This window comes from Bubalus kerabau, chromosome 1 (genome assembly GCF_029407905.1).
Source record: "Bubalus kerabau isolate K-KA32 ecotype Philippines breed swamp buffalo chromosome 1, PCC_UOA_SB_1v2, whole genome shotgun sequence".
NCBI lineage: Eukaryota > Metazoa > Chordata > Mammalia > Artiodactyla > Bovidae > Bubalus > Bubalus kerabau.
The window spans coordinates 190,680,727-190,694,663 of record NC_073624.1 but is presented as its reverse complement, the minus strand read 5'-3'; the positions used below and the strand labels follow the sequence as shown (position 1 = coordinate 190,694,663).

The window sequence follows — 13,937 nt, the reverse complement described above, 5'->3', positions numbered from 1 at the left end:
ACTGAGTGATTTTTAAGACACATAAATAATGAACTGACTTTGTAGGCAAGATTTAAAAATATATCTGCCAAGAAATTAGGAAGAAGACAGAAAGGAAAGAACATGCCTACTCCATGATGGCAGCACAAAAAACGATGGTAATCAGAACTACCAGGCTCACGCTGCAGCTAGTCTAATTTTAGAGCCACCTTGTATTACAATTAGAAGTCATCAATAACAGAGTTTATGCCCCTGAATTAAGCAAGTGTGTCCTGGACACGTGGCTTTCCGCACAATGGACCTACTTAGTTCTTACATATCAGCAGGTATCACTGATGCAAATGAATCTTGAGAAGGGGCACTCCTGGGCTAACAATAAAGTAGTCGTTAGTTTTATTCATGCTGCTCTTATTATCAAATGTGAAAATCACTAAGATCCTAGAGGAAAAAAGTTTCATTTTTTGTTTTGTTTTGGATTAGCCCTTGTGCTATCCAACCTAGTAGCTGCTGCTAAGTCGCTTCAGTCGTGTCCGACTCTGTGCGGCCCCATAGACAGCAGCCCACCAGGCTCCCCCGCCCCTGGGATTCTCCAGGCAAGAACACTGGAGTGGGTTGCCATTTCCTTCTCCAATGCATGAAAGTGAAAAGTCAAAGTGAAGTCGTTCAGTCGTGTCCGACTCTTAGCGACCCCATGGACTACAGCCTACCAGGCTCCTCCGTCCATGGGATTTTCCAGGCAAGAGTACTGGAGTGGGGTGCCATTGCCTTCTCCTCCAACCTAGTAGAGTATGTGTAAAAAAGATCCAACAGTGTTCCTGACAATATTTTTCAGATGTTCTCTGCTTTTCAGTCATATTGATAATAAGCAAGTTTCTCCACAGAGGAGTCTGCATAGTGTTATATATAACTTAGTGTTTTTTCCACAGAAAAGCTTTTATGTGGAAGTTAACTATAATGGCAGGATATGCAATGTGCATTCTGTGATACCTTGAAGCATTATGAGACTCATTTTTTTCCCTAAAGTGAGTTTTACTAAGTCAATTGGAATTTACTGTAAGTGGATCCCACAGTATTACCTATGTAGCTTTTTCTTTTTGGGGGGAGGGGAGGAGCATGAAATATGGATTTTATGTTCACTGATGTGACAGTCTTTCTTCAAATAATATCTCTAAAGGGATGAGAATGTGTTGTACAAGCTATTCTACTGAAACCTGAAATTAGCTAGCTTAGGATAGGTAATTGTTGAATATTTGTATATTCAGACTTAGTGCTGTCCACTTTCTGCAGTGATAAAAACATTTCATATCTCTGTTGTCCATTATAGTAGCCACTAGCTCCACGTGGCTACTAAGGAATTGAAGTGTGGCTAGTGCCAAAGTGAGGGATGAAATTTTAAGTTTTATTTAACTTTAATTTTTACTTTTAAATAACCCCATGTGGCTAGTCACTACTTGTAAGGTACCAAGATATGGACAACTTCCTATCCATCGTGAAATTGTAAAGTGACTCAAGCCATCCTTTTGTCGTTTCTGTCTTTCGATTTCCAGGATGTTGACCTCAGTGGGTTACTTTGCTCTGTCTCTCAACACTCCTAATTTACATGGAGATCCCTACCTGAACTGTTTCTTCTCTGCCTTGATTGAAGTTCCAGCTTACATTGCAGCCTGGCTGCTACTTCGAACCCTACCCAGACGTTATGTCATAGCTGGAGTGCTGTTCTTTGGAGGAAGTGTGCTTCTCTTAATTCAGTTGGTACCTGCAGGTAAGAAGCTATCCAATATTAGCAACTTACCAGAAAAGATCCACACCTCGACCAGGCTAGTTATTAGTTGTGTGTGCTTAGTCATTCAGTCGTGTCCGATTCTTTGCGACCCCATAGACTGTAGCCCACCAGGCTCCTCTGTCCATGGCAAGAATGGGCAAGAATACTGGAGTGGGTAGCCATTCCCTTCTCCATGGGGTCTTCCTGACCCAGGGGTCAAACCTGGGTCTCCTGCATTGCAGGCATGTGCTTTACCATCAGAGTTACTGCTGCTGCTGCTGCTGCAAGTCGCTTCAGTCGTGTCCGACTCTGTGCGACCCCATAGATGGCAGCCCATCAGGCTCCCCCGTCTCTGGGATTCTCCAGGCAAGAACACTGAGGGAAACCCTAATTATTAGTCACTTCCCTATTTATGTAGCTTTTACATAATAAACCATTCATAAGTCGGTTACACAAGAGATAGCTAACTCTGTGATTTCCTTTGTTCAAAATTAGTCCCTTCAAACACAAGGGTTAGCGTCGGAGAGTCAGAAATCACCACCAGAAGAAGAGTAATGCTCCCGGTGCATCCCCTTCATAGAAGCTTTCACCTAATCCCTCAAACCTTTGAGTCATAAACCTGAGTGCTAATTTCTTGGTACTTTCAAACCTTCTCTCTGATTGATGTATATATACAAGTGTTAAGAGTTGGTAGTACATGCCAGTTCCAGTATAAATTCAGTGATTCTTATGGTCTGTAATCTTTAAGTAGTTAGAAAGCACATGAAAAGATACTTGCGTCTCTTTTCCTCTTACATCCAAGTTTCTCATACTGTTACAACATTAAGTCAACAGATTATTGATATATAGTATTATATATAGAAGTATATATCTCAAGAATAATAAGTAGGATAAAAGGATTGGTTCTTTTGTTCAAAGATTAAACTTAACTGCATTAACAAGCTAACAATTGACTATGAAACTGTTGTAATTAAAGTGTAGATAAGGTCACGGAATGCATAAATGATCTAGAATGACAGAAGAGTGAAGCTCAAAGCACCCTTCACTCTCCATCTTTTTCTACGTCCAATTAGTAAGCCTTTGAAGAAGAAGTGTAATTTGGGGAATATCTTTATATTAGAAAATATTTATATATGAAACATAAAACATTTCTATACAAGCAATTAGCACAAAACAAGCAACTGTTAAGAAAGTATCGTTTCTACAAGTACCTCTGTTTGCACTGGGTGTCTTCTCCAGGTTACAACTTCTTGTCCATTGGTCTGGCCATGTTGGGAAAGTTTGGGATCACGTCTGCCTTTGCCATGCTGTATGTCTTCACTGCAGAACTCTACCCAACCCTGGTCCGGAACATGGCAGTGGGGGTCGCCTCCATGGCCTCCAGAGTGGGCAGCATCATCGCTCCCTACTTTGTTTACCTAGGTGAGATGCATCTTATCAGTCTATCCTTTTTTTTTTTTTAACATATCTATAAGTAATAGACTTTCTGTTGTGAAAAATGCAAACAGCATAGAAAGTACTAGACTCCTGTACAAGGTCACCTGTACTCTCTCAGTTCCTCAAATCACAGCCCTCAGAGGAACTAACACTAACCTTTGGTGAGTAGCCCTCCAGACATTTCATTTTGTACAACACACACACACACATTTTTAAATACACAAAATTATATCATAAATATTGTTTCATGACTTTTTTTAAACTTAACACTGTATCAGAATATCTTTCCTGATTGGTATATATATAGTTTTCATCTTTGCCTTTCATCTTCCCTATACTTTCATACCATGCTCATGTGGTCTAATTGGTATATATGTAGTTCTTTTATCTTCTCTTTAGTTAGTACATAGACTTCTAATATATGTGTACACATAATTAACTAGGTTCGTGGATGAATATTTAGACCATTTCCAAGTTTTTGTTATTGCAAATAACATTACAGTGAACATTCCCCTACACCCCCACAGCCTTTGTATATATGGATCAATGGATTGCTGGAGCAATTTAAAAATGTCATAGATATTGCCAAATTGACTTCTGAATACTATACCGGTTTACAATCCAACTATCAGTATATGAGAGTGTCTGTTTCTCCACATCCTCACCAACAATGGGAATCATTCAATTTTTTAATCATTGATAATCTGTTGTGTGAAAAATGGATATCATTGTTGCTTTCATTTCTTTTTCAACTATGAATGAGGTTGAACATTTTTTCATGTATTTATTTTTAAGATATCTGACTGTCCATGTCTTTTCCCATCTTTCTAATGGTTTATTCAACTTTATATTTTGAGGGGGGAGCTTTTTGTAATTGAAAAAATTAGCCCTCTATATATATATTGTAAATATTTTTTCCTAGTTTATCATTTCCCTTTTGACTTCATGACTTTTTTTGCAGTACAGGAACTTTAGCTTTTATGTGATCATATTTATTCATCAGAAGGGCTTTCATGAGATGTTCCATGTATGTAGGAGCTAGCACTCAAAGCCTAAACCTCATAAGAACTTTACTGGTGAGAGATGGAGACACAGTTCCTTATTCTTCCTAGTTATTCATTGATTATCTACTGGTTCAAACACACACAAATACATCCCCAAAGACATATGTGAATTCTCAGACAAGGTACACTCTAAAACCTTACAGAGAAAGAGAGACATTTTCCACACAGCTGCCCTGAATACCTGAGAAAGTACATTATTATGTAGAATGGTGTCTTTTCATCTTCCCTATACTTTCAAACCATGCTCATGTGGTCTAATGGGGGACCACTTACATAAGAAATGCAGGAGTCTGAGAAAGCGCTTTCTGTTCCACAGTAGCAGCTCCTGTTGGTGACAACAGAGGCCTTAGAGAAGCTTCAAGATTTATATTTTTTTTGTCAAATAAAATTCTTGGTTGTGTTATTCCTCTGTAATCTCTGTATGTAGAAGGGAAGCAAGATGAAGATCTATTATTCTCCTGTCCGAGTAACACCAGATAAAGAAGAGGTGGAGTGGTTCTTCCAATTACATATAAAACCAAGACATATAAATACTGCAGAAAGAAACCACAGTGCCTGACATTTATTGATTTAAATTGGATTGAATATATTACTTATATTTTCTTTGAGAGTCTCACAGCTCTGTGGACCTAGCTTTCTACAGCGGCCTACTGGTCTGGGCAAGTGCAAAGGTCATATCAGTCATCACAGCCAGTACCTGTCCCTGCAACATCCTGGTCCACCTCTTTCCCTGTGGTGTCCTCCCATCCCCCATCTCCAGTGACTTTTACCTTAAGAGAACTTGGGTAGGCAAAGATTTCTATCAAAAGAACATCTATCACACCTGATTAAGTAGCAGCTTAGAGAATACCAGTTGACATGAAAGACTTTTTGATAATGCAAGATCAAGGGTGAACAATTATGGAAATTCAGAGGCAATGACATCTGCCAAACAGAAACTGTGTATTTTGCACACTTTTTTCTTCTGTAAGTATTCAGATTTAAAACTGTGTGCCACCATTACAAAGTGATTCTCAAGAGCATCTGGAGAGTCCCTCTATCTAACTGATGTCCTTACATCCTGTGTCTTACAGGTACTTACAACAGAGTTCTGCCCTACATCCTCATGGGTAGCCTGACGGTCCTGATCGGAATCATCACTCTTTTTTTCCCTGAAAGTTTTGGGAGAACTCTACCAGAGACCCTAGAGCAGATGCAGAAAGTGAAAGGGTAAGTGGAACTTTATTTTTTTTTATTATTATTATTATTTTGACTTTGCAATATTGTATTGGTTTTGCCATACATCAACATGCATCCGCCACGGGTGTACACATGTTCCCAATCCTAACCCCCTCCTCCCACCTGCCTCCCCATACCATCCCTCTGGGTCATCCCAAATTATATGTAAAAAAAAAAAGAATAAACATGATAGAATAAATAGGAAGGTTCTGAAAAGGAAGAGTAACAGTGGAGAGTAGCACTATCAGATAATAAAGCATATTATTAAGCAACGGCAATTAAAACAGTATGATAACAGTATAGAAAAATAAATCACTGGGATGGGATAGGGTTCAAAATTCAACTGAATAAAATAAGAGAATTTGGTGTGAGATAATAAGTAGCACTTCAAAATCAGTGGGGAAAAGTTAGATTATTCAGTAAAAAGTGGTAGAATATTCAACTAGCCATTTTGGCTACATCAAAAGCTGAAATCCTACTTCAAAATATGTCATGATAAATTCCAGGAAGATTAAAAATTGAGACCTAAAAATATAAAGTCATAAATGCACCAGAAGAAAACATAAATATTTTATAACCTTAAAGAAGGCCTTTCTGAGCATGATATGAAAAACAAAAAGCCATAAAGGAAAAGATCGACATATTTGATTAAGCAAGTTTAGATATTGTCAGTAGATCAAAAGTGAAACCATAAATTAGAACAAAGGTCGACAAACCAGGGGGAAAATATCTGCAACACACTAGACAGAGTTAATAAACTTCAGATACAAGAAGCTCTTAGAGGTCAGTGGGAAAAAGACCAACAACTCAGTAAGAAAACTGGTAAAGGTCATGAACAAGCAGTTTATAGAAAAGAACATTTCAGGGGCAAATATATTTATGAAAAGGAAATACCTGTCCACATTAATAGAAAGAATTTTTAATGCAATATCATTTTTTGGCCTATGAGATTGTGTGAGAGTTTTCTTCTTGATATCAACCAATTCTGACACCAACAAAGTGTCCTATAATATCATCCAGTTATGACACTAATTACCCAGGACTAGCATCATCCTCTACAGGTTAAAGGCTCAGTCCCATAAGACAGCTTACTCTTCAGCTGCCAGTCACAAGTAAAGTAATGGGTCCCCAAGGTTATCCACATTTCTGGCTGTTGGGGAGGGGGAAATTTACTCCCTTACCCCTTTAAGTTCTTGTGGCTGAACTAATGATAAAATTGACACAAGTCAAGTCAAGAGCAGAAAAACACATTTGAATTCATGCATACAGAGATCTCTCAGAAAGAGGACTGCAGACATGGCCAAAGCAGGCAGCTTTTACACTTTTTAGACAAAGAAACAATAAAACTGAGAGGAATCGATAGGACAAAGAAACTTAGGTTTGAGTGCTTAATTGCTGTTGTTCAGTCGCCAAGTAGTGTCAGACTCTGTGACCCCATGGACTTCAGCAAGCCAGGCTTCCCTGTCCCTCACCATCTTCCGGAGTTTGCCGAAGACATGAACTTGGGTACTTAATTAGTAAAGAATTTAAATGAAGTGTGGTCCTGGGTGGTAAATTAGTAAAGCAGCAGCAAGGTTTATTTATACAGATTTTTTGGTCCTGCCCTGAATTCTCCATCTCTGGTGATAAGGGTGTCCTTCTACCTCCATATGTGGGGAGTGAGCATTTTCCAAGAGGGATTTATTTCCTGCTTTCAGGGGCACAGAAGAGGCCAGAGCTTCTTTCTGCATCAGCTCCTTCACAAGCAACTTGAATTCAAAATAATCAAAATGGGGACTTCCCTAGCAGTCCAGGGGTTAGGATTCAGTGCCTTCACTGCTGAGGGCGCAGGTTCAGTCCCTGGTTGTGGAACTAAGATCCCACATGCTGCGTGACCAAAAGCAAAAACAAAATCAAAATGCAAAATAATCAATATGCCATTGTGGCATATTTGGGGGCAGCCTGCCCTGAGCTCCAACATGTCCAACGTGACTACAAAGTCTGGTGTTTCCACAACACCCCTCCTCACGTTCAGGAATTTGCTAGAATGATGCACAGAACTCAGGAAAACATTTGACTTACTATTACCCATTTGTTATAAACAACACAAATGAACAACCAGGGGAAAACGTGAGGTCCGGAAGGGCCCAGAGCACAGGAGTCTCTGTCCTGTGGAGTTGGGGAGCATCACCATCCTGGCACGTGGATATGTTTGCCAATTCAGACGCTCTCCAGACCCCAGTAAACGTTTAGGAGATTTTATGGAGGTTTTTACCACATTGGCATGATCAGTATTGATTTAACCTCAGCCCTTCTCCCTTCTCTGGGGGCTGGGGGCTGGGCTGAAAGTTCCAGGCTTCTAGTCAAGGCTCGATCTTTCTGGAAACCAGCCTCCATCGTGAAGCTATCTAGGGACTCACCAAGAGTCACTTCATTAGAATAAGAGGCAAGACACTCCTGTTACCCTTGTCACTCAGAAAATTACAAGGGATTTTAGAAGCTCTATTCAGAAACCAGGGACAAAAATCAAATATCTTTCTATGACAACACAGACTGGCAAACATTTAAAAGATCAGTGGTATGGTAGTAGAAGTTTAAGGTTCATTTATTTTTATTTATTTATTTTTGTCCACACTGGGTCTCCGTTGCTGCAGGGTTTCTCTAGATGTGGCAAGCAAGGGCTCCTCTGCGCTGTGGCGTGCAGGTTTCTCATTGCAGTGGTTTCTCTTGTTGCGGAGCACGGCTCTAGGCACGCGGGCTTCAGGAGCTGGGGCTCGCAGGCTCTAGAGCGCTGGCTCAGCAGCGGTGGCTCTAAAACTTATTGGCGCCGCAGCGCATGGGAGCTTCCCCAGCCAGGGCTTGAATCCATGTCCCCTGAATTGTTAGGCGGATTCTCAACCACCGGGCCACCAGGGAAGTCGAAGAGAAGTTCAGATTCTAGAGGGAAACTGCCTGGTTTCAAAACCCAAATCTACTGCAAACTTGGGCAATTCGCTTAGTTTTCACTAGACCTCAGTATTCCCATCTGTTATATGGGAATAGTTCATATGGCTTTTGTGACATTATATAAGATAATGTGTTTTTTATTGTTGTTGTTTACTTTTTATTTTATTTTATTATTATTATTTTTTTTTACTTTACAATATTGTATTGGTTTTGCAGTGCATAGCCATGATAAAAAATAAGTCCATATGTGAATGGGTTGTGATCCAGACTGGAGGTATATAGCAAAAGATGCCCAGTTTTGATAGGCTGTTTCTCCTAATGATGAAACTACTTCAATATCAACTTTACCTTACCAAGTACTTCATGCTTACCACTCTATTCTTTCCTCAGTGAAACTATAAAATTGTGAATACTAGTGCTAGCTATACTCATGAGGTTCTTTTTAAAGTAATTACTTGTTCATTGACTAGAGAAATGTTTTTCTGTGTCAATTTGGCTTTTTTTTTTTTCCATTTAATTTTCTTTGGCGTTTATCTTATTTTCAGGTTCAGATATGGGAAAAAAACAAAAGGTTCAATGGAGAAAGAAGAAAATTCCAAAGTTATAATAACTTCATTCTAATAAAATTCCCATCCTATTTGGTGAATTGAAAAACATCCATAAGCCTGTGAAGAAACTAAAGCTGTTCCTGATGAAAAGGACTGACTAGGAGGAAAAACACTAAAATGGACCTTGCCATTAAGAAATGCTTGCTGTATGGCAAACTCTGGACCAGACTTACAGATAACTCCTTATTTTTAAAAACAAACCATTTCTAGAGACTTTTCCTAATTAATTCGATGAATTGGGCTTGTCGGATTTTTAGAAAACGTGTTGGTCAAGGACTGGAAAACCCATATATAAAGATTAAACTCATTTCCAAATACAAAGACTATCTAAATTTTTAAAAAATTCATTGAATTAACTCAACTGTCAGGCTTGTGTGTGTGTGTGTGTATGTGTGTGTATAAGTAAACCAGCTCATTCAAAATGACCAATTATATGCAGTATTCCTACCCAGCAAATTTTATACGCTCCTTTGAGAAGAATTGATGGCAGATACTAATAGTATTTACAAGTGAAATGCATCAAGAGATGAGACAGCCTGGCTCTATGGCCTGTCAGCATTCAAGAAGGAAAGAAGGCAGCTCCTGGCTACAATTTCAGAGGCTATGGCTCACAGGCTATCGAGTGATTCACATTTGTTGTGCTCTTTGTGAGCACTTGACTAAGCTTTCTGTTCCCTAAGACTGGCTTAAGAGGCCTTTTTTTTGTTTGTTTTCTTTTTTTTTTTTTTTTAGGTAAAAAAAAAATCAGGAAAACCACAAACTAGTTAGACTGGTAGAGGTGGTTTGTGTGCCCCATAACGAAGAGAAATCAGCACCACAGAAGAAGACTATCCAAGCTAACTATCTGGAGATCCTTTTAAATCAGTTCTTTCCCTTAATACATACCTCCCTAAGTACAATACGCAGTTGTAGCCTCTTTAACCACAGGTGCATTTGGTCAGCAATAGCGGAATCTCAGTTCCAGGAATGAGCAAGGTAAAAGCCACAAATGGGATAATGTATTGACATAAGCTCAGAAGATAAATGTCAGCTCTGTGTCTCACCACATTTGAGGCATGCTGAGATGATAACATAGCAAACAGTTCCTCTCGAAGACCTGGGCCCCATACTCTCACCAGGAGCAGCTCCTTTCTTAGCAGCAAGAGACAAGCTGCTGCTGCTGCTAAGTCACTTCAGTCGTGTCCGACTCTGTGTGACCCTAAAAAAAAAAAGATTGAGGGCAGGAGGAAAAGGTGGTGACAGAGGTTGAGATGGTTGGATGGCATCACCAACTCGATGGACATGAATCTGAGCAAACTCCGGGAGATGGTGAAGGACAAGGAATCCTAGCGAGATGCTGACCATGGGGTCACAAAGAGTAGGACATAGAGACTGCTGCTGCTGCTAAGTCACTTCAGTCGTGTCCGACTCTGTGCGACCCCATAGACGGCAGCCCACCAGGCTCCCCTGTCCCTGGGATTCTTCAGGCAAGAACACTGGAGTGGGTTGCCATTTCCTTCTCCAATGCATGAACGTGAAAAATGAAAGTGAAGTCGCTCAGCTGTGTCCGACTCTTAGCGACCCCATGGACTGCAGCCTACCAGGCTCCTCTATCCATGGGATTTTCCAGGCAAAGTACTGGAGTGGGGTGCCATTGCCTTCTCCGAGAGACAAGCTACTAACCCTTTAACACTACCAGGGCAATGTTGTGTTTACAGTACAGGCAGCCTCTGGTTTTTAACATGCTGCTCGTTGGCATCATCTCCTAAAATTAATTATCCCCAAATATAAATATTCACTATCTAAATATTTTTCAAAGGAACCTTTGATGAAACATCTTGGTAAACAATCCTTATTGCTTCAAGACCCTTATCTTGAACTTTTCAGATTAACTCAAAAGTTTTTCTTTATATTGCCATATTTCTAACACATATTTATATCCCTACTGATACACTGATCCCACTTGTGAGTGTTACCTTAAAACCCACTAGAATTCTTGAGATAGTTTACACTTTCTCACTGGAGACTCAGGTACACAGCTTCATCTACCCGGCACCTTTATCTCCCCCACTGGTGAGACCTGTCTGGATCGCCTTTCTACCTACCCTGCTGGATACTAGCTGCCTGTCATGCAAAGAGCAGGTCCTGCTGCCTTCCAGGAAATGCTCCTTCAACTTCCTTCCCACCAGCAATGGCTGTTCACTCCTCTGTGCTCTTTTGGTACTTGTTTTTATACCTTGCCTCTGTTGGGTTCTTGTCTAGTTGCCCACACCCTTCCCCTACCCAACGTGTCTATAAGTCTCTGGGAGGCCAGGGACCTCACCTTGCTTATCTTTTTATCCCTACTGTAGTGCTTTCTAGCATGTAACAGGCATTTGATGATATTCCTTTCAATTAAAATACTTTGTAATGCTAGCTTGGTGAAAATGTTGTTTGAAACATAGACATTCAAATTTTTAAATGCTGAAGTATAAAATGCTCTTAAAGCTTTTTTTTTAATGTAAAAATGAAGGATATGATCATTGCCTTTTACTGCAATGATTATATGCAGATTATATGGGTGTTTTATAATTATATTTTATAATTGTAAAAACATGACTTTTTAAAATCTATTTATAAAAAAGCAACGAGTACACAAATGCATTATCTCTTTGGTAGTTCAAAGCCCAAATAGATCAATACATGCCAAAATAGATGTATTCCTGATTTTTAAAAACAACTTTTAAAATTAGGCCTACAAGGCAATGACCTGAACTGGCTTATGAATATCAGTCTCAGACTGACAGCCAGTATTATACTGTATGTTAGAACAAAATATTGGAGACATCCCATTAACAGTAATTTTATGGATATGTGTTTTAGCACCTTTTCAACATTTTTGGGTTTTAGTAACTGTAGTCATAGTATAAAATATAGGTTAAAAAAAACTATTAGAAAATAGGCAAAATTGTCAATATTACAAGGATTCTAAAATAAAATTCTATTTTATTTTTAAAATCCAAGAGAATTAACTAAAAATTCTAATATTTAGGAGTTTCAGCTTAAGTGGAGGCATATAAGAAGTGTTCCAAAATCAGCAACTATTTATGTACTAGAAATAATCAGCTAGAAAATACACTAGAAAAAAACAAATTCCATTCTTAATAGTCATAAAAACATAAAATACCTACAAATAATCTCTAAACAAACATATAAAGTCTAAGTGAAAAAATTATTCCATTTTATTAAGAGTTGAGTAGAGACATGCTGTGTGTAAAATGAATGCTGTGGACCTACCATTCTTACCAAATTAACTCACTAAAATTAATATTTCAGTGACAGATTTTAGGAGCTCAAAAAATAATTTTAAAGGGCATCTGAAAGAATAATAGGCAAGACTAAGAAATTTTAGGGAAAGAAGAGTTGTAAGGTAAAACATTCTTCAGATTTAAAAATACAAAGATAAATAGGAAGGCCAGAAACAGACCCAAATGTTTAAAAATTATAACATATGATAAAGTGCATTACAAATTATCAAGAAAAAGATAAACTATTCAAAACTAGTTCTGAGACAACAGACAAGCTGGGGGAAAAACAGCATCTTACCATAAAACACATACCAAATTAATTCTTAGTGGATTAAAGATTCAAAAGTAATAAATAAGATGAAAGAAAATACAGGTGATTATTTACTCTCAGGATGGATAGGGAATTAAAAATAAAGTAAAATAAACAGATTTTGCTATAAACTTTAAAAATTTTCTGTACACCAAAAATCTTAAAATTAACTCAAATTTGAAAAATGTTAACAAAAATATATTGGACAAAGTCCTTTCTGTTTATTCATCAATTTAAAAGCACCAGCTAATACTCCAGTTGAAGCAAATAGTAGGAAGGTTAAGTGCATCTTTGGAGACCGGTGTTCTTGGGCCTAGCGCAGGGTCTGTCATTTACTGGTTGGGTAGCCTTGAGCAAGTTATACAGGCACACCTCATTTTATTGTGCTTTGCTTTATTGTGCTTCACTGATACTGCATTTTTTTTTACAAAGTTTTGTGCAACCTTACATTTTCAGATGATGGTTAGCATTTTTTAGCAATAAAGTATTTTTAAATTAAGGTTTGAACATTTTTTTAAGACACCATGCTATTACACACTTAACAGACTGTGGTATGGTGCAAACATAATTTTTATGTGCACTGGGAAACTAAAAGATTCATGTGGCTCACTTTATTGTGATATGATGGTGGTCTGGAACTGGACCCGCAGTATGTCTGAGATATGCTTGATATCTCTGATATACTTGAGTCTTCATAAATCTTAGCCTCTTCATCTCTGAAGGAGGCCAAGCAGTTCCATGGGGTGACTCTGAGGAGCACATGAGATAATGCACATATTTAGCCCCTTACCTAGCAAACTTAAATGTTTTCCTCTATCTCACATCTCACTGTACTCAACAGTTAATCATTATAATCAACTTCCTTGCCCCTTTCTTAATCCACCTTACTCTCCTGGGCAAACTGCAATCTGGTTAAATCCAGCCCCCCTCCTCCTTCCACCAGCACCTGCACAGCTAGACAGCGCTGGGGAAAAAAATATGCAAACATGCTGACTGGTTTCATTTAAAATTAATCATCAGTCATCAAGAGGAACTTTAATGCTGACTGACAGTCATGCTCCACTGCCCTGGTCCATTCTCTATCCTCAATGACCTTTGTCTTCAGAACTCTAATATCTCCTCCCCCATGCTCACTCTCAGCTGTGCCTTTTCTTCCTGTTTCACTTAAGCTCTTATGTCTTAATCTACCAATCTAACTGCATTTGTATCCACACACTCTGTCTTTTCTATTATTTGAGATAAATGGTCTCTGCTCCTAGCAGAGAATTCTCTCTCTCTCTCTCTCTCCCTCTGTATGCGTGTGTTTCTGTACTTGGTGCCCCCATCCCCTCCTTACCTACTCAAGGACATTGCTCCAGCAATTAATTA

At 38.8% G+C, this 13,937-nt stretch overlaps 1 protein-coding gene across 2 annotated transcripts in view; it reads left to right on the top strand.

Annotated features, from left to right (window-relative positions):
* SLC22A4 (solute carrier family 22 member 4) overlaps positions 1 to 10,359 on the top strand; it is a 46,720-nt gene extending 36,361 nt beyond the window's left edge. For both annotated transcript variants that reach the window (XM_055547925.1, XM_055547918.1), the window contains 4 exons: positions 1,527 to 1,741; positions 2,981 to 3,163; positions 5,316 to 5,451; positions 8,931 to 10,359. In XM_055547925.1, coding sequence (XP_055403900.1) covers positions 1,527 to 1,741; positions 2,981 to 3,163; positions 5,316 to 5,451; positions 8,931 to 9,006 — 610 coding nt within the window. In that variant the 3' untranslated portion in view covers positions 9,007 to 10,359. The remainder of the gene's footprint in view (positions 1 to 1,526; positions 1,742 to 2,980; positions 3,164 to 5,315; positions 5,452 to 8,930) is intronic.
* Positions 10,360 to 13,937: the final 3,578 nt, after the last annotated feature.